Source organism: Gracilinanus agilis, chromosome 2 (genome assembly GCF_016433145.1).
Source record: "Gracilinanus agilis isolate LMUSP501 chromosome 2, AgileGrace, whole genome shotgun sequence".
NCBI classification, from domain to species: domain Eukaryota; kingdom Metazoa; phylum Chordata; class Mammalia; order Didelphimorphia; family Didelphidae; genus Gracilinanus; species Gracilinanus agilis.
The window spans coordinates 237472356-237500118 of record NC_058131.1 but is presented as its reverse complement, the minus strand read 5'-3'; the positions used below and the strand labels follow the sequence as shown (position 1 = coordinate 237500118).

The 27763-nt window shown below is 48.8% G+C and overlaps 2 protein-coding genes across 2 annotated transcripts in view; both read left to right on the top strand.

The window, feature by feature from the left end:
- FAM178B (family with sequence similarity 178 member B) overlaps positions 1 to 3704 on the top strand; it is a 138952-nt gene extending 135248 nt beyond the window's left edge. The window contains exons 13-15 of the mRNA XM_044661039.1: positions 1710 to 1787; positions 2174 to 2326; positions 3635 to 3704. Of these exons, the coding sequence (XP_044516974.1) occupies positions 1710 to 1787; positions 2174 to 2326; positions 3635 to 3655 (252 nt within the window). The 3' untranslated portion in view covers positions 3656 to 3704. The remainder of the gene's footprint in view (positions 1 to 1709; positions 1788 to 2173; positions 2327 to 3634) is intronic.
- A 9119-nt stretch (positions 3705 to 12823) lies between these two features.
- Positions 12824 to 24574, top strand: SEMA4C (semaphorin 4C). Its single transcript, XM_044661038.1, has 15 exons — positions 12824 to 12891; positions 15332 to 15483; positions 17600 to 17748; positions 17849 to 17911; positions 18140 to 18238; positions 18329 to 18425; positions 18528 to 18644; positions 18773 to 18924; positions 19116 to 19291; positions 20506 to 20650; positions 20834 to 21056; positions 21572 to 21684; positions 21987 to 22144; positions 22237 to 22304; positions 23127 to 24574. The coding sequence occupies exons 2-15, from the start codon at positions 15375 to 15377 to the stop codon at positions 23954 to 23956; spliced, it is 2499 nt and encodes an 832-aa protein (XP_044516973.1). The 5' UTR covers positions 12824 to 12891; positions 15332 to 15374; the 3' UTR covers positions 23957 to 24574.
- Positions 24575 to 27763: the final 3189 nt, after the last annotated feature.

Below are 27763 nucleotides of genomic sequence, written 5' to 3'. Positions count from 1 at the left end.
CATAGTCCTCTTTGGTAGTCTGATGAAGCCTATGGACCCCTTCTCAGAATGTCATTAAATGCATAATATAAAATACATAGTATTAATATTCTGAAGGAAACTAATTATTTTGAAATTCAGTTATCAAAATATATTTTTTAAATGAAATTCACAGGACCCCAAGTTTAGAATCCCTGCATATAAAGGACTCGGGCTTTGGTCCAGGGAGAATAATGGGTCTATCTTTGGAGATTAGGGTAAGGACGACTTATACCACTGCTGTTCTGTAATAATAAGATTGCGCTTTTACCATCAGACAGATTTATCTCTATCATAGACTGGATCCACTCATTTCTCTAGGAAAAAAGTAATGCGATAAAGATAAAATTTAATAGGGACAAATGTAAAGTCTTGCACTTGCAAAAATAAACTGCACACATATAGAATGAAGGAGACGTATGTGTCTAGAAATTCATGTGAAAAAGTTGTGATGTGGCAGCCAAAAACCCAATGTGATCTTCAGCTGCATTAATAGAACTGTAAGTTCAGTACCCAGGGTGAGGGAGGCACTGGTCCCATTGTACTATATCCTAATCAGACCACATCTGGAGGACTGTGTTCCATTCTGGGCACTATGTTTTAGAAAGGACATTTACAACGTTGAATATGTACACAGGAGGGAAACCAGGAAGGGGAGAAGCTTGAAATCAAGTTGTATAAGAATTAGAATTCTTGGCTGTGTAGATAGAGCCCTGGAGTCAAGAGGACCTGAGATCAAATTCAGCCTCAGATACTTACTAGCTACGTGACCCATGACAAACCACTTAACCCTTTTGGTCTCAGTTTCCCCATCTGTAAAATGAGCTGGAGAAGGAAATGACAAACCACTCCAGCGTGTTTGCCCAGAAAATGGTCAACAGGGTCACGAAGAGTTGGATGCAACCAAAAGACTAAACAACAAATGTTAATCGAACCGGGTGGGTGAGGAGGGAACTAGAGAGCAGTTTTCAACCTGCTGTAGGACTGTGCCAGGGAAGAGAAACTAAGCTTCTTTGCTTGGTGGGAGCTATGGAGAGGCAGATTTCTGGTCAACATAAGGAAAAACTTTTTGACCGAGCTGTCCAGGGAGGTAAGGGTTTTAAAAAAAAAGAATATATACATATACATATACATATAATCTCATATCTATGCATGTATATGTATGTGCATATGTGAGAGACCCACAATACCAAAGTGGTATGTACATATATATCTAACCTCAGACACTAGCTGGATGACCCTGGGCAAGTCATTTAACCCTTATTTGCCTTTGTTCCTCTTCTGTAAAATGGTTACACGCTGGAGAAGGAAATGGCCAATTGCTCTAGTATCTTTGCAAAGAAAACCCCATGGACAAAGTTGACTGGATCACAAAGAGTTGGACACAATTGAAAGACTGAACAACAATAACAATAATATGTGTGTATTTGGACATGGTTAATGTGGGAATTTGTTTTGCCTGACTGTATTTGTAACAGGTTTTGTTTTTTCCTTTCTCAGTGGGTAGAGGAAGGTAAGGTGGGAGGGAGAGAATTCAGAACTGAAAATAAAATAAAATTGAATTAAAAAAAGAAAGTAAAAAAAAATCCTAGAAATGGAAGAAAAAACTGTAGAAGGGGAAAAGTTAGGGGAAATCCCTTACAATAAAGCTCTCATCCATCTGCCCCTCTAACTCAGTGCTTCCTTAACAGGTCTGCTATCTGTGCCATACCCTCTTGACACTGGCTGGAATGGTCGTGAGTAGCCAGAGCATCACAACGGACAAATGGGTGAGTGGTGGGGAGGCATGAGGAGCAGGCAGGGAACCCCTGAACTTTTGTCTTCACCTCTCTACTCCTGCTTCCTCACAAGTAAAATGAGAGTGCTAGATGAGGTGACCTCTAATTTCCCTTCAGCTCTAAATCTTGATTCTCTGATCTATGATTTTATTTCCCTTCTAATCCTTTTTCCCTCCCATTCTGGACAATGATATTGCCCTACAGTTGTCCCCTGCCAGCCACGCTCCATTCCCAAAGGCTCCCAAAGACTGATTAGAAAGGACTGATGGTTTAGTCAGAGATATTTCTCTTAGTCTATGTGTCTACATTCTTGCATCGACCATCCACTTTGTGTGTTGTGGGTCTCTCACATTCCCTTTTCCCCTTTGTCTTTAAAGGGTGAGCTGCAACAGCTGTGTGTGCAGTTGGAAAGGCAGGTCACCACACACATCCATGAGAGCCCTCAGGCCATGTACCGCACCAAACTCAAGGACCTGGCAGCTCAGATATACATCCGCTGGCAGGAGCTGCTGACCCAGTGCAGGCCTCAGGTAACACCCCTTTGTAACTCTTAGCCCTGAGCTTGGGTGGGGAGAGGGGGAGGACCTGGGCTGACCAGAGACTACAGACTGCTCCACCCTAACTACAGCTGCTGGAGCTGCAAAGAGGGCCAGCAGGGAGGACAGTAGAGAGGAAAAAATGACTGGCACTCTTGCCATCGTTATTTTTAAAATGTGCTGAATGTCCAGTGTGTGTATATGCATGTGTGATTCTATATTCCTTTCCTGATTTCCTAGAAAGGGAGACTGAGTCCTGGAGAGAGAATCTGAACCAGAAAAATGGCATTTGACATAAATGATACTAGGAATGGAACTTAGCTGTCCATCCTTTTCCCTATTCTCCATATTTTCTTCTGACCTAGGTCTACCATCCTCATGGTGCCAGGGGTAAGGACAACTCCTCTGAGACACACTCCCAAAATCTCCCAAGGGGTTCCTAAATCTTTTCTCTCCCTTTACTGTGGCCTACTAAAGCCTGCTCCCCCCTACCAGTCAGTGTCTCCTACACTTCTCCTGTTCCTTGCTTTATAGGAGCAAAATCACCAGGCTCTTCTATGCAGGACAAGGAAATCTCTAGCAGAGCCTTCTTTCCTTGTTTGAGACCTGAGAGATAGGCCATTTCTTCATTCGTTCTTCAGCTCTCTTTGTCCCATTCTTCATTTACTTTCCCCATAACCTTTTCTCTTTCCCTTTTTAACTTTGCCTGATACTAATATGACATCACCGAGAAGGCACATGGGGCATATCATTGGTTGTATGTAGACCTTCTGCGAAGAAGTTAAAGAGATCCTCCTCCACCCCTCACTCTACTGGAGAAACTATGTCCAGTTAACCTCCCATTGAAGACATTAGAGTATTGGCTGGGGGAGGAAAGAAAAGATGGCTTATATTTAGTCTTCCCTGACAGGAGAGCCAGATTTGGAAAAATCTGGAGCCATCTTGCTGTCAAAGTTACATTTGGGGGGGAAAAGGTTCTACTTCATGGGCAGCTAGACAGCACAGTGGTTAGAAGAGCCAGACCTGGAATAAGGAGGAGCTGGGTTAGAATCTGGCCTAAGATACTTCCTAGCTGTATGACTGGGCAATTCACTTAACCCCAGTTGCCTAGCCCTTGCCACTCTTCTGTTTTAGAATAAATACTAAGCCAGAAGGTAAGGATTTAAAAAAAAAAAAAAAAAAGTTACACTTTGGCTCAGGGGCTGCAGACATCTAGACAAAATGGTCCAGAAAGAGCCAGCGTCAGCCCCTATTTGACTCCAGGTGATCACAGAATGATTTTATTTTGAACCCTCCTCACAGGACCAGTACTACAACCCCTGAAAAGAACCCTAAAGTGGAGCTGGGATGGTGCTGACATTCAAGCTTTTTGGCCCAGACAGGAAGACTCATAGAAGAATTGGCCCCCTGGGAGAAATGGAGGAGGCAACAGAGAAGTCAGAGGGCCAGAAGAGGACCAAGGTCCGAGCCCTGTGGAGCAAGCATCTACAGCATCAGCGGATAACCAAGCTTCCATCCCTGACCTGCACAGAGGAACTCTGCCTCTCACTCCTCTGTCCCAACTTCCCTTACTATATAATTCAGTCTTCTCCTGTTTACCCACATGCTTGCATCTTTCAGCCCAACCCTGATCCCTTTTCTGATCCATCCCAGCTTCTAATCCTTTCTGTTTGAGATTAGGTTCCTGTTTGCACTTTAAAATCTTATTTCAGCATCAGGTGGTTCAGAAAATCTCTTTATCCTCCAAAATCCGACCTTAGAATTTCTGTGAAAGAGGAAGAGTGGCTGGTGGGCCATAGGGATGAACTGGGAGCTTGGTCTGCTCTTCTAAGTCACTATTCCCCCACTGTGCTATTATACTCCTTGGAAAATTCTATTTCCTCTGATTAGAATTCAAATACATATTTTTCCCAGGAAGCATCCTGGCCAGTCTCCTCTCTGGTCTGGTGGATTCAGGGAGCCGTGATGTGTCATTCCTGTCATAAGATAAAGAAACTGAACCCAAGACTGAGAGATTTGCCTGGGGTCAGTGGCATTTTTATGACAAGAGGCTAAAAATCCTTATATTTGTAGATTCATGGATCATTAGAACCAGAAAAGACCTTAGAAAACATTTAATCCAACCTCATTTTATAGATGGAGCAACCGAGACCCAGAGAGGCTAAATGCCCGTCAGCTAGTTATTGACTTGGTATAACAGAAAAGGTCCTTGAAATTGGAATCATGAGAAAGCTGGGTTTGAATCCTGTCCCCGACTCTTTTCCTCTGTCTCACCTTGGTCCATTCCCCTAACTTCCTTCATGAGTTGGGGTGTGGAGATAGATGTGGACAGTGTGAGCCAGAATAGTAGACACTATTACAGGACACTACCACATATTGGGGCAATAGGACGACTACTTTTTTAGTGACAAAATCTTTCTCTTCCATCTGAGAATCAATACTGTGTATTGGTGCCAAGGCAGAAGAGCGGTTAAGGGCCAGGCAATGGGGGGGTCAAGTGACTTGCCCAGGGTCACCCAGCTAGGAAGTGTCTGAGGCCAGATTGGACCCAGGATCTCCCATCTCTAGTCCTGGTTCTCAATCCACTGAGCCACCCAGCTGCCCTCAGGATGGTTATATTTTAAGTAAGGTACTTTATTAAGTGTACTTGATCTTTTGGGTTTCCTTGTCCATGCAACTCATTCTTCCCTCAGACTAGAACACAGCTTTTGCCCTTTTCCAATATAAGTTTTTCATGTTTCATGGGTCCTGATACCCAGTAAAGACCCTGAAGAGCTTGAGTTCTGTTCAAAATTTCCTCTTTCTACCATTATAGCTGTGAAGCTGACTGGTGGGGAGCAGTGTTGATGATGGTGAACCTATGTCATGGGTGCCAAAGATGGCACAGAGAGCCCTCTCTGTGGACATGCACTGCCCCCCTCCCCAGTTTGTTACTAGAAAGGCAGAGGGACTTGGGCAGAGCTCCTCCTTTTCTCCTCTCTTTACATTTTTTTCACATCACCTTCCCCTCTGCCTAGCAGCCCAATTGGAGTGTACAGGGGGTAAGGTGGGCAGCTCACAGGCAGCAGAACTGGAGGGGAGCAGAGTGCTCAGGACACTACCCCCCTTTATCTGCATTAAGGACTTTCCTCACTTCACCCACCCAACCAGCAACCCAATGGGAGCACTTCCTCCCTCCCCTGTGTGGGGTAAGGGGAAGCAGGGTGCCCCCAGCACTCAATGAGGGGGAGGGACATGGTATATTATCTCTGAGGGTGGGTTGGTGGGTGGGCAGGCACAGCACTTGGCCAGAGGGTTGGGATGGGGAAGGAGCCCAGCACTCTGTCTCTAAAAGGTTTGCCATCACAGTCCTAGGTAGTCAGTGATGCAGCAGATATTAGAGGGGTCCAATTCTGGCCAAAGTAGTACTTCTGGATTGCTTCTTCCCTGGGGTGTCTTCCATACCAGTTTTGGGGTTCAAGTGGGGTTTTTGAGAGACATGAAAAATAGGGAGCAACAATATCTCATTCCTACAACTCTGTCTATAACTGCCTGGTACACTCCATCATAACCATTGGAGATAGATGGCCCTTTGCCTCATTTTCTCTGGTGACAGAGATGTCTCCTTTGTCATTCATGATGCTAATTTTGTGGAAGGGCAAATGACTTCTGGGGAGCTCGAGGAATCAGATTCCCTTTGGCTTTCCTTAATCTCCATCGTCAGGGTAAATAGCACTGGGATTATAGAAGGACCCCCAAAAGGTGCATTTCGCCTAGAATACCAACCTGCAGTGGAGTCCAAGCTTCCTCACTTTATTTGTACACAACCTCCTCTCCTCAGCCACCCCGGAGGGCTAGGCATCCAAATCGCATTCATTATTAAGGGCTCTGATGCCCATGGCACTGTACCTGGGTGCTGTACAGAATGACACACCGTCCCTCATTCTCTGCCATGTGATAGGTGGAAGGATACTATGGCAGGGACTACTGTGGTGCCCATGTTGTTTGGTCTGAGAGGTCTGGTTTCTGTTCCTGGCGTCACCACGGGCCATTCTGGCCAAGTCCCCTCAACGTCCAGCGCATCAGTTTTCCTTACGATTTCAGATAAAAGATTCCCTGTCACTGGAGGGAGCCAGCCTTTCTCCTCCTTGAGGGCTGCCTCTTGCCTCTGACAGGTGAACTCGCTGACAGTTAATCTCCAGCATTTCGGTTTTCTCTGGAAACCTGGAAATCACCTTTGAAATTTCCCGTCTTTGTTCCTGCAGCCAGGGGCAGCCAGGGAGCAGGGAGCCCCTGGAGACCAAGCAGAGCTGGGGAATTTCCAGTTGCTGGAGCTGCTGCTACTTGACTCAAAAGGGATGAAAGACGTAGGTGTAGGCATGTTCCATTCTTCTTTTCCCAGCGAGCCAGTCAGTCACGATCACTCACCCCTCAGTCCTCTACATCCCACTCCCCCACCAAGAAACAGACACCAAGAAGAAACGAAACTCTTCAGATCCAGGGATGTGGCCTCAGTTCTCCCCAAAGCACGTTGGGAGACAGCCAGATCTTGGGTGGGGGGGTTGGGACAGTGTAGAAAACAGGTGCTTTTTCTTGAGTCTCAAAGATTCCATGGTTAGCTTGGCAAGCCGATTGACTTGGAGGTCTTTGACAGAGCGAGGTTTCTGAGCTCCTTGATATGAAGTCTAGGGGCATTTTGCTGGGAACACTTGTGAAGGGAATATCCCTAGGAAGGTCAAGAAATAGGACTCATGGGGGGAAGGAGTGAGATGGAAGGAAAGTTAAAACCAGTTCCTTTTCTGCCTTTGGTCTGCAGCCACCTCTATCTCCAGGTCTGGAAAAAAAACAATTAAAAGAGGAAGTAGGAATCAAATTCTGAGCTCTTCTAGCTGATGATGTAAGGTGTGGGTAACCCAGGCTCTGGAGAGTGTCTTCCTTCATCTTAAATTCTTTTCCTTCTTTAGAAGAGAACAAGAAGGCACCTTGGAATCTATTCCAAAATATTACAGGGGTCTCTGGATTTCAAGGGGTCAATGAACTTGAATGGGGAAAAGATTATTTTCACTAACCTCTAAGTGAGATTTAGCATTTCCTTTCATTGTGAATATAGACAATAAATAATCAGAGGTCCAAAATGCTTCATATCTCCAAAAAGATCCCTAATCCCTCCAAAAGGTGAAGGGGGCAGCTAAGTAATAATAGATAAAATGCCAGTTCTGGAGTCAGGAGGACCAGAGTTCAAATGTTGTATCAGATACTTTCCTAGCTATGTGATCCTGGGCAAGTCATTTAATCCCAATTGCTTAGCCCTCACCATCCTTTTGCCTTAGAATCCATCCACGATTCTAAGAAGGTAAGGGTTTTTTTTTTTTTAAGATGACTGATTTAGGCTATTCTCTCATTTTGCAGATTAGGAAAACTGGGGTACAATAGGAAGAAATGGTTAGCTTTCTGGCCACACAGCTAATATAAGTAGCAGAACTGGTACTGGAGTTCAGGTCTCTTGACTGTCTAGACCAGTGATGGGCAAACTACAGCCCTAAGGGCCAGATGGGGGGGGGGGCTGAAATGTTCTATCCTGCCCTGGGACATTATTCCTAATCTGACGAATACAATGAGTAGGATACAATGCAATGAAACTTGGAATGAGTTGCCTTAGAGATAGACGGACAGATGAGCGTTTCCTTTCCTTTGGCCCCCTCTTTAAAAAGTTTGCCCATCACTGGTAGACTATCAATGTAACTAGGCCATCTAGCCCTTTGCATCCTTGTTTTTGGTTTCTACAAGGCAGTGTTGGTTAGGAGACCAGAAACCAGGCTGACTCTGTGCCCCCTACCTGGACTACAATAGGAGTTAGCATGAAGACGACAGAAGCAGAACATTGCCTACATATGAGGCAAGGCTAGCACAAGTGTTGCCACTGCTCCCCAAGGCAGAAGCCAGAATCTGGCTAGCAATCTTGGTTCTGAAACCACTAGGAACAACTGAGCTGTGTCCACTTTTAGGGAAGGGTAGCAGACTTCAAAAATAAATGAAATTCAATGAGCATAAATGACAACTAACATGGAAGTGTTTCCACATGCCAGATGATGTAAAGTCTCAACACATGAATTCAAAAAATTCACCTTCAAAAGTACAAGATGGGGGAGTCATGATGGCAGTTTGTGTGATAAAGATCTGGGATTTTAGTAGACTGAAAGCTCATTATTAGGGCAGCTGGGGGTGTACGGTAGATAGAGCACTGGGCCTGGAGTCAGATACTACTAGCTTCTGTGACCCTGGGCAAGTCACTTAACCCCATTTGCCTCAGTTTCTTCATTTGTCAAATGAACTGGAGAAGGAAATGGCAAACCATGCCAATTTCTATGCCAAGGAAACCCCTGAAAAGACTCAACAACAAATACTGTGAGTCAGCAGTATGACATGGCAGCCAAAACTAATTTGATCCTGGGCAGCAGAAAGAGGCATAGCTTTTAGGAATAAGGAAATGATAGTCCTTTGAACTCTGCTCAGTACATTTGGAATATTGAATAAATCCAGGTCCAAGAGCCACCATTTAGGAAGGATATTTTTTTATTTAAATATTTTATTTTTTTTTTTTAGAAAAATTATCCATGGTTACGTGATTCATGTTTTTACTTTCCCCTTCATCCTCCCTTCACCCCCCCCCACCCCCATAGCCAATGCACATTTAGGAAGGATATTTTAAAAGCTAGAGAGTATCCATAGGAGAGCTACCAGGATAATGAAGGGCCTGGTGTCCATGGTGTCCATGAAGATCAGTTGAATGAAATGGGCATGTTTAGACTGGAGAAGATTAGGGGCGTTGGGGGGCAGGAGGGACTGCTTTGCTCAGTGGAAAGAGCCTTGGCTTTGGATTCAGAGGATGTGAGACTATTGTTGCCTTTGACACTTTGGGCAATTCACATTTTGTGGGGGCCTCAGTTTCCTCAACTATAAAATGAGAGGTCTGGCCTCGATGTCCGCAGAGGTGCCTTCCACCTTTAAGCCTATGATCTTATGATAACATAGTTATCTTCAAGTATTTGAAAGGTTATCATATAGAAGATGGATTCAACTTGTCCTATTTGGTCAGAATCAGATTCCAGAGCAATGAATGGAAACTTCAGAAAAGGGCACACCACAGGGAACATTTTAATAGCATTGTCTGAATGGGTGGGCAGTAGAGGCTTTAAGCAAAAAAAGGTTTGATCGCCACTTGTCAGGTATATCTCAGGGGAGATTTCTGTCACCTATGGATTGGATTAAATGGCTATTGAAATTTCTAATTCTAAAAATTCCCTGAGTATGCCCATTAGCACTCAGATTTAAGAATAAAAATGGCAGTAGGCTAGAATAGGTTAGTTAGGGAATAAATGGAGCTAATAGACAACCCCTCTGAAGGATCTCAAAGAGAAACATTCCCATAGGTCCTCTGTATCCCTCTGTTACAATTTGAACACATTCCTTTTGGGGGGCTTGGGGGCAGGGTGAGGCGGTGGGGGTGGGGCTGAGAATCTGTGGAACCAAGAGTTAGAGATACTGATTAGAAAACACCAAAACCAAGATTCCTGTTCCAGATTCCTGTTCATTCAGAAGAAACCAGCTAGAGGTCCGCATGTATTTGAGAAATTTATGGCAGAGTCAACTTTAGCACCACTGTTTTTCCTTTGAGGAAAAAAAAATAAACAAACTGGAAACAGATTGAATATCCATCAATGGGCTGAACAAATGATATTCAGTATGATAAATTATGTGGGCTTTGGAGGCAGAAAATCTGGCTCAGCAGATCCCAGGGGCTCTGCTACTACTAGCGGTGTGACTTTGGGCAAGTAAGTCTCTGGATCTTGGTTTCCTCATCCGCGTGGTGAGGGGGTTGGGCGAGGCGACCTCTGAGGTCCCTTCCGGCTCTAAATCTAGGAATCCTTTGATCCTAAGGGACTGGGCAGATGTAGAAGCCCTGCTCTTTATACTACACCACGTAAGGCTTTTTTGTCATTGTTGCTTTAAGCCAAGAAATCCGAGCTTCCTGCTACGTGATCTTTCATTAAAAAGACTGAATCTTGAGCAAGTGGGTCATCGGGAATTCTCTTCACTCACCCACTCATGAGGGACGTCACTGTTGAGGAGGGAGGAAATGGAATGAATGATTTAAGGTAGAAAAGTCTCACCTAACCTGGGGGAGTGGGAGTCAGAACCAGGAGCATTATGGGCCCCGAAGCCTTTAGGAAAGCAGTCTGTTTCCTAGAGGTTTCTCCCATCTGACTTCAACCCCAGCCTCAGGGAAATGAAACCCCAGCAGGGTCCCCGTTGATGTTGTGAAACCAAAGCATCCTTTCAGAGCTTCCAGTGGGGCTCTTTCGTGCATGAAGCCAAGAGGCTCAGTGATTACTTCATTTGTCAACTGGGATAGATGTGAAGGTGAAGAATGGGTGACAAATAGTCCAAGGAATTGGTTGGCTCAGACTGGTGAGAGTCAGGACACCTGGGTGTCCACTCTAGCGCCAAAGGTTCAATCTACCATCAAGTCTCCCTCTTTAGTCAAGAGATCATTCTCCCATTTCGCCTCAGTATAAAATTAAAAACCTGTCCCATCCCTCCTCCTTGCAATCAGCAAAGGATCTAAATCCCTATCTTAAACTAGTTTCATTTTTTTTCCCCCCTTCATAGAACAGAGCTGGAACATGTGCCTTTGGCTGGCGCTTTGGTTCTGGGGGTATGGAGGGGAGGAGGAAAGGACCCACACACACACACACACCTTTTTTTTTTTTGCCAGCAAAGACATTATTGTTACTGAAAGTAAACTGCTTTTTCCAATTATATCCACTGCTCTTCTGGTCTCCAGTCTTTAGACGCCAAGTTTTAACCCAGAACAAAAGTTGCTGTCGGAGCTGATTTATAATCTCATGAATATAGGGATTTATAACCCAAATCTGCTGACGGGCCTGAAACTAGACTGCCCCTCCTGGGTGATGGTGCACCCAGGCTGTGGCAGTAGCAGGCTGAAACTAGGGCCGGCCTCCGCAGACCATGGCTACCTCTTGCCCTTCCTTAGGGGGCGGCAGATGAACCCATCTCCAAGGAACCGGAGTGGGGGAAGGGAGGAAGGTGTGGGTGGGGAATGGGAGGGGCCACTAAACTAAAGGCTCTTCCTTCTTTCCACCTTCCCACTTTGTGCTTGGACCTTGAAGAACTGCACTTGGACCTAGGGGATTTGACTGGTGGGAAGGAGGAAAGATTGAGCCACCTCCCCAAATGGGGTTGGGCCAGGAATTATTTTAGAGCACATTTCTGGACCTTGACTTCCCCTCCCTCCCACAAGAAACTTGTATTAGTTCCTTTTTGTTTGAATTACCTTGGCATATTCAATTAAAGAATACATTTTAAAAAACGAGTGGGCTCAATCCATGCCTTGGGTCATGCATTGGTGGTGTAGGAACCCCGACGCTAAAGTTGCAGTATTTTATGTTGCTGGACTGAACTTGTTGATCAGGGCAGACGAAGTCTTTGCTCCTCTCTGGCTGGGGGTATTTGAACCTTCCAGAGTGCTTGCTTTCCCGCCCTTTAAGCCCCAAATTTTTCAGTGAAAAGACTGCTGAAAGGCAGGGTCCAATTGGGAGGAACAATCAAGGAACAGATTCTGGAATAACCAAAGATTTTCTGATTTTGGTAGGAACCTCTCAACCCTAGAAGGATCCTCTCTCCCTGTCTTCCCAGAATGAAGACAAATCTCTTTCGATTTCCATCTCTGCCAGATGCTTCTTGCCATGTGGCCAGTGAACTGTTTTGAAATCCTCAGACCCACCCAACCAGGGTTTCTGAGTCCTATAGCAGCTTTCTGGGAGTCTCCAGCTTTGCCCTAAATCCTAAGGCCTGCCAGAGCAGCAAAACATCTTTTTTTTTGCGGGGGGGGGGGGGAGTGTAATTTGGATAAAATTGGGTGAGTCAAATCCCCAGAGGCTAAATGCTAGTTCACCGCCACCCCCCATAGGCATTATAGCCTGTGGGGCTGATGGGGAGAAAGACATCCGCGAAGAAGTACAAGTAAGGGACAGCAACCCCGGGAGAGGGCAGCATCAGACTGGGAAGAGGAGGGGGGATGGGGAGGCAGTTAGCTTCACGGTAAGGTGGGGGTGCTTCGGAGCTGCTGGCCCTAAGAAATCTCGGGAAACTCGGGAAAGGTGCGAGGTGACCCAGTGGACTACCGGTCCCTAGCTGGGCTGGAAGCTGGCGCAGCCCCTTCACTGGCCAGAGCTCTCCCATCCCTCCCTTCTTTGCTCCCCCCACTCTGGGTCGGGGCCTGACGTCAGGAGGGGGAGGTGGAGGGAACTGGAGCTGCCGAGAGGGAGCGGGAGAAGCAACGGCACGGGGAACCCCGCGACCCGGAGCTGAGCCGGGAAAGGGAGAGGAGCCCCGGGCCAGGGAGGGAGGGAGGGAGGGAAGGAAGGAGGGACAGAGAGAGAGTGGGAGGAAGGCAGGCTGGGAGGAGAAGAAGGAGGAGAGAACTGCCACCAGAGCTGGAGGGACGCGAGGGCGGCGCCCGGGGATTTGAGCCGAGAGAAGCCGAGCGAGCTTAAGAGGTAAGTGGGACCGGAGCTGCGCGGGGCGGAGCGGGGGGTGTTCAGGGGCTGTTCCCTGCGCTGTTCATCGGGGCCGGCACTGGTCGCCGGGGGCTGCTTTGTGCCCTATCGGTGGAACCTCCCTCGCGGGGGAGGGGCTGGGTTTAGGGGGCCCAGGATGCTGTGGCACCCCCATAGCTTTGGCACAAGTGTTCCCGGGGGGCTCTCCCCGGATCTAGTCCCGCTGGCGCCGCGTCACCCTTGGCACAGCGCTCCCTGAGCTCGGCACTCCTGAGTGACCTAGTCTTATGGCTGAGGAGGCGGGGGCGGACGGGGAAGGGGGGAGGGTTCTTGCTGGGGTCTTAGAGCTGCACCCGGGTCCTGCTCTCTTGCTAGGGTCCGATATCCAGGGGGTGGTCTAGTTGGGGCTGCTTATGAATGCGGCCAGGTAGCGTCTCTCCCCTTTAATTCTCTGGAAGACACCTGGCTGCACCTCCCCCCTCCCCAGTTGTCCCCGTTTTCCCTCGGGTTGGTCCCAGCTGGCCCCTGAGAGTTGCCCCCTGTCTCGCTCCCCGCCGCCTCCTCCCCACTAGCGATGGAAAGTTTGGGGCGGGCTCCAGCTCCGGCCGGTGCCGTGAGATCGGATTTCCCCGCGGTACCCCTCCTTCCCTCCGCCCCCACTACTTCCCGGGGGGCTGAGCCCGCAAGTGTGTGGAGTGGATAGGAGACAGGCTCTCCCCCAGACACCCGCGTCCCTGAATCTGGAGACGGTCTTTCGCTTGCTTACGACCCAGAACCCAGAAAGAGTACGTTTCCTGCTCCAGCCTCGACCCTCTGGGGAGTTGTGAGCGCCACAGGGAGGAGTGACGGGGGTGGGGTGGAGGAGAAGGGGGTCTCTTTCTGGATCTTGGAGCACCCGCCTGCCCTTCCCCCGCGTGGATCTGTTGCTAGTGGGGAGGGGGTGAACGGGGTGCTGGCCGTTGTTTGTGAGTTGAGAGGAGGAGCTGGGGGTGGGGGTGCCGCTGTCCGACTGCATTATGCGGGTTAGCTGGCTGTGCTCGGCTCTTCCCTGAGGTAGTAGAGGACCGAGAATGAGTGCTGAGGGTCTGGGTTTGGGGGAGAGGAGTAAAAGTGCCCCCCCTCCATGTGCTAGGGTTTATGCCGGCAGGGGGCGTTCGCTGATATGCCTCCGCCACGCTCCCGGCTCCGCGGCTTTGTTTGGATTCAAATCCCCGGAGCTGTGGAGAGAGGGGGGTGGGGGTAGGTTCGGTCTCTCCCAGGACCCTTTGTATTCTTTTGGGGGTGTGGGTGGGGGTGGGAGTAAAGGCCCTACATCCCGTGCCATCCTGATCCAGGACACAACCCCAGAATGTGGGAATGGAGAAGTGCCTTGGGACTGGGCTCCAGCTGGCCCGCCCAAAGGCGAGGGTCCCTGGAGTGAGCAGTCCACAACTTGGGTATCTGAGCCCAGCCGAGGTTCTGCCCTTGCTGAGTGCAGGTTCCCCCCTACCCCTCCTAGCTCCCTTCAGGTTCTAGGTGGAACCCCCTTTCCTGTCTTCTTTGTATGAACAGAGGGGACTTGTTTGATCAGAGCCTGAGTCCTACCCGTTCTCCCCCTACTCCCCGGGCTGGAGTCTCTTGGGAGGCTGCCCGAGGGACCGACAGGATGAGGCCCTGGTCATTTCCACGCCCATCCCACCCACTTCCTGCCTCCCTTCTGGGGGGAACAAAGGGGGATTTAGTAGGCTGGGCCCTGTCACCTCTAGGCCTGCACTCCTTTTCTGCTTCTGTGCAGCTGGCCAGGTCGAGGGGCTGGGGCTATTGTCTCTTTCCTGTGGGAGGGCAGGGTCAGAGGTGGGGGGAGGTCAAGATGACAGGCTTCTCTGTCGGAGCTCCTTCTTGGAAGCCTGGGTGACTCCCCCTTCTCTCCAGTGGAATCCTAGCTGCAGCGGGTAGTTCTGGGTGGACAAGAGTTGACTAAGCTCAGATGGGATGGAAAGCTGGGAGCCTTGGTAGAGACAGGTCCTGCTTCCAGAGTAGGCAAAAAGCAAACCATTCAGTAGTGCAGAGCGTGGGGGGAGGGGCCACTTTTCCCCCCTTTTTATTTTTTAAACAACTTCCTGTAGAGGGTTCGGAGGAGGGGCTGGAGGAGAGGGTTAAAGCCTGGAAATTGCTCCTTGGAGTCTAGGAGGGTAGGAAGTGTTTCCCCCATTAGCTGACTCAGCCACCCCCCCCCCCATAAAGAGCAGGAAGTACTTTTTTTGGGGGGGGGATAAAGAAGACTAGGGCTACCCCCCCAATAAAAATGACAGCTAGACCAGAGGTAACTGGGCCTTAGATAGGTACCCCAATCAGGTGGTAGGTTAGTGCTTGCTTTGTGTGGTCTTCTGAATTGACCACTCCCTTCAATTTCTGATTTGCCAGCCCTGGCCCTGCTCCTGACTTCTCTCTCTTTCCCTAGGTAGGGCATCCGGTACAGAGCTGTGGGCCAGGGGGCAGGCACCATGGGCCCATGCTTGGGCATCTGGCTGGTGGCATCGGCACTGCTGGGCCTGGGCTATGGGGACAATGCCTGGTGGAACCTTGTGCCTAGGAAGACGGTGTCCTATGGGGGTGAGTGCCTCAAACTATGGGAAGGATGAATTCATGAGTGGAGGGTGGCAGGAATGAGCAAGAACTGCTTCTTTCACTCCAATCTGACCTCTTTCCTTGTTCTCCAGTCCCCACTGACTCTTGGTATTGCATGCTTTCTAAGAAACCTTTGTGGGCAGCCTAAAAGATGTAGAGCCTGGAGCAAAAAACTCTTGGGGTCTCTTCCTGACAAAGATCCTGACAAGATCTTTTCCATGATCTTGGAAGCACCATCTCTCTCCCATCTTAGCTGTTTATGTTATGTTGAGGGTTTTAGATTGCAAAATCACTTCCCTGAATTCTGTGCTTCTTAGCACCCACAATGCTAAGGTTTAGAGCTTGAAGACCAGTCCAACTCCATTATTTTACAGATGAGGAAACTGAGACCTCCAAGAGGTGGTGACTTTCAAAGCCACAAAGGTAGTAAGTAGCTAACTCTGGCCTTGAACTTGAACAAGCATACTCTTTAATTCCAAAGGCAGTGTTCTTTCCATTGTACCAACTGCTTACTGGTAATGGAATTCTAAGGAAGGAACTATAGCCAGTGCAAAGGATAGACTGTAGAATGTGGAGCCATCCTACACCCAGTTGTTACCCCACTGCCGCCTCCCCTTCCCTGAGTACTCTAGGGAACTTGCTTACCTTTTCAACTTATTGAGCAGAGTTTTTACTTCCTTCATTTGGTGGCACTCCAGACACAGTATAAGGCTGACAAGGGGCCCCTGTGTGGCGACTTCCTTTCCTATTCCCCCCAATCTGTGGCAGCCAGGTGATGTCAGGTGTTTGTGTCACCTGTGGGCCCTGGGGATCCCAAGATGAGCTCATCTCCCACAAGGCTCCATACTGGATGCTAATGAAGCCCTCCCATGCCAGCCTGTGTCCGGCTACGTCATTGGCTCTAGAGACCAAGGGGAGGGGGAGAGAAGGACCCTGAGGACAGACTGGAGGCTATTCTAAGGGTCAGTGTCACGTGAATGTGTGAACATTGTAGACCCAGCTTTGTGTGGTGTGCTTTCTAGGTGGCTAGGGGCTAACCAGGCTTTAGCACTTGGCCCAGACTGTCCCATTTTTATATGTCTCATGCTTCCCGAACTTTAGAGCTCCCTGATCATCCTTCTGCTAATGACTTCTGTCTTCTGCCACTCTCTGATTTCCCTCTCCCACCACATGGTATATTCCCCTAAAGGACTGGGGACTGGGATCTGTGATTTCGTTGGTATAAGAACTCCTAGGTGAGGAAACTCTGTACCAACGTAGGTATACACTTTCTCTGCATCTTAACTTAAAAAGACAACCTAGATCATTCAAAGGTTAAAAAACTTGCACTTAGGATCACATGTATGTGTCAGAGATATTTGCCTTGACCCATGTGACTTGATTCTTCCTGGCTCTGAGGCCAGCCCTTTATCCATATGATTTTAGCTCTGGGTATTCAAGTTGCCCTTCCTACTTTCATATCTGTTGTACCTCAGGAAGGGAACAGTTCAGTGATGGGACTAGGTCTCTTCTGACACTATGATTCCCCTCTCTCCCAGCTTTGTACCCCACTCCCAGGTGAGGAGGGCATAAGGAAGCCTGATGGCCATCATGTCCAAGGCCAGAGCCCACTCTAGCATTAGATGGGAGTGCAAAGGAGGAAGTTGGAGTGGAGGAAAGGAAGTTGGGAGGGGGACGGTCTCCCCACACCGGAGGTGCCGCTGACCCTGAGAGCCGTCTGTCTGATGGCTTCCTTTGGCTAGAGGCTGTGGCCGGGATATCCTTCCTTCCTCTTTACTGGTTATGATTTACTCCCTCCCAAGCCTGGGAAAAGTGTGAGGGAGCTAGGTGGAGCTCCTGGGTGCTGAGGGGTGCTCCCACCAATGCCTCCTCCTGCTTGAAGCTGGTAAAGCACTTGGGCTGGTCTGACTGTAAGGTGGGAGCTAATAATAGTGGGAAAGGTGGGCAGATAATTAATTCTGGTGTTTTTTTTTTTTTTGCAGGGGAAGCTAGTGGGCGATTTGAGTATAGAGGAGAGCATAGCCTCTGTCTTCTTACTCCCCGCTCCCACCAGCAGCCCCAAATCCCTTCCTCTCCACTGACCACCTTCATTATCACACAGAGTTGGCAGCTGTGGTGAAACGGTTCTCTCAAGTGGGCATCCAAGACTTTCTAACGCTGACATTGGCTGAAAGCAATGGGGTCCTCTATGTGGGGGCTCGAGAAGCCCTTTTTGCCCTCAGCTTGGAGACCCTGGAGCTGCAATCTTCGGTGAGTGACAAAGTGAAGGGGACCAGGTAGTCAGAATGGGGATGAAGCATGCTGAGCTGGTGCTAATTGATCCTCACCTTTTACTTCCCCTGGTCCCCAGATCACATGGGAGGCTACTGTGGAGAAGAAGGCTGAATGTATCCAGAAGGGGAAGAGCAATCAGGTGAGAGATTCTGAAGGCATTGGTGGGCATCAAGGATGGAAAAACTGGAGAGGGAAGTTGGAGACCTTAGGGCCCTTCTCCAAATATCTCTAATATCCGTTTTTAAGGACTTACATTTCTTCTCCCCTCCGCCCCCCCATGCTTCCCATATCCTCAACGTTTCTTTAGCTCTACTTTGCCCCATGTCATGTGCTCTTTGCCCTTTACAGAATCTCTCTCTCTTCCTAGACGGAATGTTTCAACTTCATCCGCTTCCTGCAGCCATACAACTCTTCTCATTTGTATACTTGTGGCACCTATGCCTTCCAGCCCAAGTGCACCTACATTGTGAGTATTGCCCTTCCGAGAGTCTGCATTCCTTCTTCAGACCTCTGGGACTGCGGCCTCTCAGTCTTGGCCTCATCTTTTCCATCCTAGGATGTACTCACCTTCTCTCTGGAGCACGGGGAGCTTGAAGATGGGAAAGGCAAATGTCCCTATGACCCAGCCAAAGGCCACACTGGCCTCATTGTGGGTGCGTATTTTAATGGAGGTTGGAATCCTGAGGAACTAGCCTTTTCTTGTGAGGAGATACTCATCTGGAGTCCCTAACTGGGTTATCTTTTGTCTCCAACAGATGGTGAACTGTACTCAGCAACACTCAACAACTTTCTGGGGACAGAGCCAGTAATTCTGCGCAATCTAGGGCCTCACTACTCCATGAAGAATGAATACCTTTACTCCTGGCTCAATGGTGAGCCCTGTGATGGTGGCTTGGCTGGTGGGAGTGAGATATGTCAGAAGGATCAGGGATGGCCTCAGCTCTGAGATAGGGTGGCCGGATGTTTCTCTGCACTACCTCTTCTCTCCCTTTCCCAATAGAACCCCATTTTGTAGGCTCTGCCTATGTGCCAGAAAGCGTGGGGAGCCTCACGGGTGATGATGACAAGATCTACTTCTTCTTCAGTGAGCGGGCCGTTGAATATAACTGCTATGCTGAGCAGGTGGTAGCTCGAGTGGCTCGAGTTTGCAAGGTATGAGACAATGAGATGGCAACACTGCACAGGGGCCCAAGATATGTAGGGGCTTTGAGAGAAGGAAGCTAGGAGAGAAAGCCTGAAAGGCCCGGCGTTCATATGGATGGCTAGGACCCTCAGAGAAATGTGGGAGGCTGGAGAGTCCACGTTGAAAATGCCTCACTAGGTTCCTTCCCTCTATGGCACAGGGAGATATGGGGGGTGCGAGGACATTGCAGAAGAAGTGGACCACGTTCTTGAAGGCACGACTAGTATGTGCTGCTCCTGATCGGCAGTTGTACTTCAATCAACTTCAGGCCCTGCACACCCTGCAAGAAGATGGCTGGCCCAACACAACCTTCTTTGGGGTCTTTCGGGCCCGATGGTGAGTCAGAGACAGGGATGTCCAAAGCTGGGAAAAAGCAGCAGGTTGGTGGGAAATGAAATACCCTCATAGTCAGTTTCCCTCCATCCAGATGCCAAGACAATAGGAATTCACCTTTCTGTAGTGATTTAAAAATCAATAAAGGGGAGAGAAGGCTGAGCATCAGATACTGGTGCTATGTACGCATTTCAGGGATCTTGGCCCAGAAATTATTTCAGCAGTGAGTTGAGTACTAGATAGCAGCAGTGTGAAATACTGGGAAAAAACCACTAGCTTTCCTTGGCTCTGTTGCCACCTTTATGGTCATTTGGGTCTCAGTTTCCTTAACTGGAAAATGAAAGGTTGTACTAGATGATCTTTAAGGGCCCCTTCTAGCTTTAAATTCCTGTGATTCTAAGCACTATGATGGGCTTTGAAATTTAGGATGTGTTTCAGATTCTAAATTCTAATTTTGTTGGTTCTAATCTAGGTATAGGCATAGTAGTAACTTTTTTGGTCCAGACCTGTAATTTCTTCAGTGGAGGGGAGGTCCCGATGAACAAGAAACACTTCATTTTAGATAACTGTCTGCAAGACTGACTTGCCCAGGGTGACCCAGTTGTCAGTGGTGATCTATGAACCCAGGCCTTCCTGACTGAGGACAGCTCTCTACGCACCACGAAAGGATGCCTCTCAGTGATGACTGTATTTCATATTTATATAGCAATTTTAGGTTTAATCAATCAGTGAACAAAAATGTAATATGGTGTAGAGCACTGCAGATACAAAGACCAAAATGAAACAATTGCTGTTCATGAGGAGGTCATATAAAAGTATATGCAGAGCTAGCTGTGTGACCCTGGGCAAGTCACTTAACCCAACTACCTAGCCCTTCCTCTTTTTTCTGCCTTGGAATAGATACTTAGTATTAATCCTAAAATAGAAATGAAGCGTTTGTTTAAGTATATACAGAATAAATATAGAAGGGACTTGGAGGAAGAAAGGCTCTAGCAGTTGGGGGCTCAGAAATGGGTTACAAATGTTCTTTGCAACAAGCGAGTGGCATGAGTGGCAGAGGGATTAACATCTTCCATTTCCTAGGCGAAGAAACCAAGACTCAGGGAGTTGGTATCACACAGTATTAAGTATCTGAGGCAGGCCTTTCACACACAAGGCTTTTGCTTTCCCCTCTCAAGAGCCCAGTTTAATATCTTCATCTCTCTCCTCGGCCTCAGGGGAGACGTGGACCTGTCAGCCGTGTGCCAGTACCAACTGGAGGACATCCAGCGCGTGTTTGAGGGGCCCTACAAAGAGTATCAGCAACAAGCACAAAAGTGGGGCCCTTATACCGACCCGGTCCCGAGTCCTCGGCCTGGCTCCGTGAGTTTTACGTGTTCTTGAGTCCGTGGTGGGAGGAAGGCGGATGACAGAGGCCCCTTGTACTTGCTGCCTCCTGTTGGTGCTTGGGCTGGGAAGCCTGCTTGGTGGTACCAGGAACCTTTTGTTCCTGCTTGTGGCTACAGCTCTAGCCTCGGGATGACCGTCTTTCCCTGCCTTCCCCAGTGCATCAACAACTGGCACCGACGTCATGGCTACACCAGTTCTCTGGAGTTGCCTGATAACACCCTTAACTTTGCTAAGAAACACCCACTGATGGAGGGACAGGTGGCACCTCGCTGGGGTCGGCCCCTGCTGGTGAAGAAGGATACCAATTTCACTCACCTGGTGGCTGATCAAGTGAAGGGGCTTGATGATGTGACCTATGATGTGCTTTTCATTGGGACAGGTGTGTCTTTCTTTTTAAACCCATCCCTTCTTCCTCAGAATCAGTACTGTGTATTGGTTCCAAGGCAGAAGATCAGGAAGGGCTAGGGAGTGGGGGTGAAGTGACTTGCCCAGGGTCGCCCAGCGAGGGAGTGTCTGAGGCCAGAACTGAACCTCCTGCTTCTGGCCTGGCTCTCAATCCACTGAGCTATCTAGCTCTGCTGAGTGACTTTTAGGTATAATTTCAAATTGTTTTCCAAAAGTTAGATCAATTCAAAAACTACAAATAGTGCATGAATGTACCCATCTTCCCACAGTCCCTTCAATATTTATCATTTTTGTCTTTTATCGTCTTTGTCAGTATGACAAGTTTAAGGTGAAGCCTCAGAGTTGTTTTAATGGGCATGAATTTAGGGATTTGGAATATTCATATTAATGTTGATAGCTTCTGTTTGTTTCTCCCTTTGATCCACCTGTTCTTATCCTTTGACCACTTACTTATTGGGCTTGTTTTTCTCCCTGCTTTGCTCCCATCAGGGGACGGCTGGCTCTACAAGGCTGTGAACTTGGGTGCTTGGGTCCATGTGATTGAGGAGTTACAGGTGTTTGATAAGGAACCAGTAGAGAGCCTTGTCTTGTCCTACGACAAGGTAGGACAGATTTCTCCATATCCATATCCTATTTACTGATACCTAGCCCAGTTCTGTCCTCCTGTATTTCATTTTATTCTGCTTTCCCTCCTCTCCCAAATGTTATCTTTGAAGTTCTCTTATCTAAGTGTCCCCTCAAAGCCCAAGAACTTCCTTTCTCCACCCTTTTGCCCTGGCTGTCTCCTCCCAAGGGTCTGACTTGTCTCCCCGCTCTGTATTTTACTATATTTAGTGCTGGCAGCATTTCTGCAGTGGGCAGGCTTCTGATGCCCCTCCTGACTCTCTCCCTGCTTCCCCCACAGAAGCTGCTCTTTGCTGGCTCCCGGTCACAGCTGGCTCAGCTCCCCCTTGCTGACTGCAGCAAGTACAGGTCCTGTGCCGACTGTATCCTTTCTCGTGATCCCTACTGCGCTTGGAGCACCAACACAAGTCGATGCATGCCCCTTCACGGGCACCTTAAGTGAGTTGCACCCCACATCCCAATAAAATAGGATGTGGAGAGTTGGGTTGGTGGGTGCTCTTCCTAACTTTGGCTTCTCCCTCCCTTGCCAGATCTCTATTTATCCAGGATGTGGTCAACTCAAATACAGGCCTTTGCAACCTCCGACCCAGCAAGAAAGGTGAGTTGCCTTTTTGTTTAAAAGCAAGTGGGATGGGCTCTACCATGACTATATATATATAGGATGCCAGATTGTTTTTGTCTTATAGAAGGTTGCTGGATTGGGTTGAGTGGGCAAGGCAAGGGCCACAAGAAGGAGCCCATGTTGGGGCAGCAAGGTGGCTCCAGGGGATAGAGAGCCAGTTCTAAAGCACTTCTTCGTGGCTGTGTGATCCTGGGCAAGTCACTTAATGCTGTGCCTAGCCCTTAAAACTCTTCTGCCTTGGAACTGCCACTTGGTAGCAATTCTTTTTTTCTTTAAACCCTTACCTTCTATCTTAGAATCTGTACTGGGCATTGGTTCTAAGGTTAAGGACTAGGTAATTTGGGTTAAGAAACTTGGCCAGGGGGGCAGCTGGGTAGCTTAGTGGATTGAGAGTCAGGCCTAGAGACAGGAGGTCCTAGGTTCAAATCTGGCCTCAGGCACTTCCCAGCTGTGTGACCCTGGGCAAGTCACTTGACCCCCATTGCCCACCCTTACCACTCTTCTGCCTTGGAGCCAATACACAGTATTGATTCCAAGATGCAAGGTAAGGATTTAAAAAAAAATAAAAAGAATTAAAAAAAAAAAAAAAGAATCTTGGCCAGGATCACATAGCCAGAAAGTGTCTGAGGCCACATTTGAATCCAGGACCTCTTGCCTCTAAGCTTGGCTCTCTACCCACTGAGCCACTTAGTATCATTTCTAAGACAGAAGGTAAGGGTTTAAAAAAAAAAAAAGCAACCCATGTCCCCTTCACCCATAATTTCTTGCATTAAATTCCCCCATTATTCTTTTTTACAGTCAAAATTACTCCCAAGAACATCACTGTGGTGGCAGGTACAGATTTAGTGCTCCCGTGCCGCTTGTCCTCCAACCTGGCACATGCTCGTTGGACTTTCGGAGGCCGAGAACTTCCGGCTGAGCAGCCTGGTTCGCTGCTCTATGATGTCCGGCTGCAGGCCCTGGTGGTGTTGGCAGCCCAGCCTCGCCATGCGGGTGCCTATCACTGTTTCTCTGAGGAGCAGGGGGCACGGCTGGCCGCCGAGGGCTACCTGGTGGCAGTCGTAGCCGGGCCGTCGGTGACGCTGGAGACCCGAGCCCCCTTGGAGAATCTGGGCTTGGTATGGCTTGCAGTCGTGGCCCTGGGGGCCTTGTGCTTGGTGCTGCTGCTGCTCGTGTTGTCCCTTCGACGGAGATTGAGGGAAGAGTTAGAAAAAGGGGCTAAAGCAGCTGAGAGAACCCTGGTATACCCACTGGAGTTGCCCAAGGAGCCCACCAACCCCCCCTTCCGGCCTGGGACCAACACAGACGAGAAACTCTGGGACCCGGTGGGCTATTACTACTCTGACGGTTCGCTAAAGATTGTACCTGGCCATGCCCGCTGCCAGCCGGGCGGAGGACCCCCTTCTCCACCTCCTGGCATCCCAGGCCAGCCCCTGCCTTCCCCAACCCGCCTCCACTTAGGGGGTGGACGCAACTCAAATGCCAATGGTTACGTGAGGCTGCAGCTAGGCGGGGATGAGCGTGCTGGCCCTGTGCATCCTTTGCCAGAGTTAGCAGATGAACTGAGACGAAAACTGCAGCAGCGCCAGCCATTGCCTGACTCAAACCCTGAAGAGTCATCTGTATGAGAGGAGCCCCCCCACGATGGGGGGGTGCAGCTCCGACTTTTGCACAGGCACCAGCTACCTCAGGGACATGGCTGCAGGCACCCGCTTTGCCTGGGATAGACCCTAGTTAGGGAACTTCCCTGACTGGGTTGGCTTCTACCCAGCATCCTGCTCTGCCATGGGGACCTGCCATGTGGGTTTGCTCTGTTCTGGGCTTTTGCCTTCTGGTCACCAACCCCACAGATGGCCTCTTCTTCCTTAAGTAGTGAGGAGGCCAAGGATCCTGCAGACAGACCTTTGGCCCCAGCAGCCAAAATCTTTTCAAGACAGAAATTCCAGGGGTGTGTGTGTGTGTACATGTATGTGTGCACATGTGTGTATGGGTGCATATATGTGTGAGCAAGTGGATTTATATTTGTGTGTATTGTGACTTACCTGTTTCTGTCTAGTCTTCCCTGGCCTGGGGTCCTCAAAGGGGTTTCTTCCTGGATCTATGAAGGGGAAGAGGCCTAGGGGTAACGCCACTCTGCCTTCTTTGCCCCCACCTGCCCAGAGGCCTGTGATGATGGTATATGACCCCTTCTCAAAGGAAGAGGGAATAGTGGGGCAGAGATGTACATATGGGGGTGGGGGAGGGAGGTAGGGTTGTGCCCCCTTTTGAAAGTAAATGCTCAGGGGTGGGCCTGAGCCTATTCTTAGAGCTGTGAATGTTTTAAGAGTCAGGGGAGGGAGGTGGGGCCCTTTGTTTGGGGGGAGTGGGGAGGGGCTTCCTACTTGGCCTTCTGGGGCTCAGTGGTATTTTATACTTGTCCTCTTTTCCCCCTAAAAGGGTGAGAGGGTGTGTGGGGAGGGGGGAGGGGGAAGAAGGGGGATTGTGGCTGATCAGCCCAACCTCTGCCAGCAGGAGGAGTAGGGGTCCTGACAGTGTAATTTATTGTGTCACTTCATATTTATTTGTTGTAAATATTTGAGTATTTTTATATTGCAAAATAAAAGAGAAAATAAGCCTAAGCCCAGTGGCTGAGGTGGTGGTCACAGGTCTGGTTAGACCCTCCTGGAGTTTGGTGGGGGGGATGGGAGAGGCACTGGAGCTGCTGTGGCTAAAGGGGAAAGCCTGGTGGGAAAATGAACTGGGAGCCATAAGGAGCCAAGCAGGGGGTGGATGGGGGCTGGGGGTTGGTTCCTTGTTATAGAATATAGGGGGGGGGTGAATTGGACTGTCAGCCCTCTGCCCTGCTGCGCTCCTAGTGGGGAATGGGGCAGCTCTGGCTCCAGTTGTTTCCCACAGTGGTGGCCAGGAAGCTGGGAACCAGGCAGCCACAGCCTCTTGGGAGCCAGCTTTGGCTCTGGGCCAATGGGAGAGGTCAGGGTAATAGGAGGTGGGGGTGGGGATGGAGGGAAAGAGTGAGACTTCCCAGAAACTGTTAAGAATTGGGGAGAGGGGGAGCCAGTGAGGGTGACTTCCTAGAAACCCTGTAAGGCTGTGAGTGTATACATTGGTGTGTGAAAGGCTGGGGCTCAAAACAACGGATGATAAGGAGGAAATATGGTGTGTGTGGAGGGTGTCTATCTCTTAACCCTTTCAGCACCAGGATAAGTGATATCTGGTCCCCAGGCTAGTCTGACTCCACATAAACTTTTCCTGGAATGATGAGCCCTCTGCTAGTACAACCATGGATCTTCTGGCCTACTTCTCCCTGACCTAAAATCTTGAGACATTTTAACACCAATTGCTTAGTTTATACATACACTTGGCATTCACCCTTCCCCTGCCCCAATACAAATGCAAGAGTTAAGCAAAAAAAAAAAAAAAAAAAAACACTGATGAATGGAACTATGTGGAACTATGAGGTGGATATTAAGGAAACCAAGTTACTATGTTCATTCAACAAATACTTCATATGAATTTACTTACTGAATGCTTATTATATATAAAGTATTATGAGAGTATGAGGAGGAGATCCATCATTCCCCATCTTTAATCTAGTGTGAACACATGTAGACAACCTAACTACTGAGCAGCTGAAAGGAGATCTGAGAAGTGATGAGTCAAGGCTGGATGGAGGAGGGTGGGCCTAGTCGGGCGATCTGGGGTTCCCTAAACCTTAGCTAATACAAAGGAATTCCATTTTTTTTTTTGAGAACTAGCAGAATGCTTACTGACATCTTGGGCAAATATCCTACTTAGCTGTTCCCCTGTGACTTTGGGGGAGAAGGGACTTATTAATTCCAGTGAGAGGTAATAGTGGTAGATATAACAGGTTGAACACCAGGCCTGGAGCCAAGAGATCTCACTCATTTTACAGGTGATCAACTAAAGCCCAGATGGCTTAAAAGTGACAGCTTGGTACAAAGCTGGAAAGGGCTTTGTTGTTAAGTTATATCCAACTTTTTGTGATTCCATTTTGACTTTTCTTGACAGAGAATCTTTTGCCATTTCCTTCTCTAGCTCATTTGACAGATGAGGAAACTGAGGCAAACCAGGGTTAAATGATTTGCCCAGGGTCACACAGCTATTAAAGGGTTAAGGATAGATATGGGTTCAGTTCTTGACTCTAGGCCCAGTACTCTACCCACTGAGCCTTAGCAGTCATCTAATTTGAGTCCCCCCCCAATACAAGGTCCCACTCAAAAACCTTAGAGGCAAGGCTTGAGACTGGATCCAAGGCTAGTGCTCTTTCCACTATGTCCCAGAGTGCCTCTGTAAAATGATCAGGTGTAAAGTGATCAATCTTCTACACCCGTAAATTGAGACAATATATGCAAAATGCTGTGTAAACTTTAAAAGGATATATAGATGCAATCTACTATTACCTATAAAATGGGGAAAATAGTGCCTTCCTTGTGGCTTTGGGTCCTCCTTAATGCTAGTGCCTTCCCTCAAATTATCTCCAATTTACCCTGTAAAAACCTGGTATTTTTTTTATTTGGCATCTTTACCCCATTAGATTGAAAGTTCCTAGAGAAAGGGGTTGTTTATCTTTCTTCATCTCTCTAGTGGCTTGGCATAGTGCCTACACGTAACAGACGATTAATGGTTTCCTTTTTTTTAAATCCTTAACTAAGACTGAAGAGCTACAAGGGTTAGGCAGTAGGGCTTGTGACTTGCCCAGGGTCACACAACTAACTATACTAAGAAATGCTCGTTGGCAGGACTGGACATCGTAGTCTCCTATCACAAGTACCAAGGATCAGGTCTCATTCGCAGAGCGGGAAGGAGCCTCTGCAATCATTGTCGGGGTCATTATCGCGATCCCGTTGTGCTCCTGAGCCAGGAAGGCTGAGAGAGGGCCACACACTGGCCCCGCTATCCGGCCTGAGGCCCTGTAGGAAAAATGGAGCCAACTGTCTTGAAGCCGGCTGCCAGACGCAGGCGCAGGCGCAGTCCTTAGCTGAGCTTCTCCGCCCCTCTCCTAGCCAGTCCCACTTTCTCTCTCAGCCATGCCACGCTCCGTCTCATCACTGCTGATCCTAGCGCGCCCTCCGCTGGACGCGGCTTCGAGCACCTCACCACCTATATCCCGCCCTTTCCTCTCCCCTGCTACTGCGATTGGCTCACGGGACCGAATCCTCGCTTTCCGATTGGTAGTCCTAGTCTCGCATCGGGCGATAAGATGGCAGCGGCCTGCTCAACGCAACTTATAGAAGGCGTGAAGCCTCTGCGAAGTCGCTGTCTCTCTCCTCCCGGGGCCAGACTCTCGGGCCACCTGCGCTTGTCTCTGTCTGGCTATTACCGACTTGGTCGGGTCTGGATTCCAGCCCAGAAAGCTACCTGCGTAACTAACGATCAACAGCGTGAGCCGGGGGATGGGGTTGGGGAACCGGGCA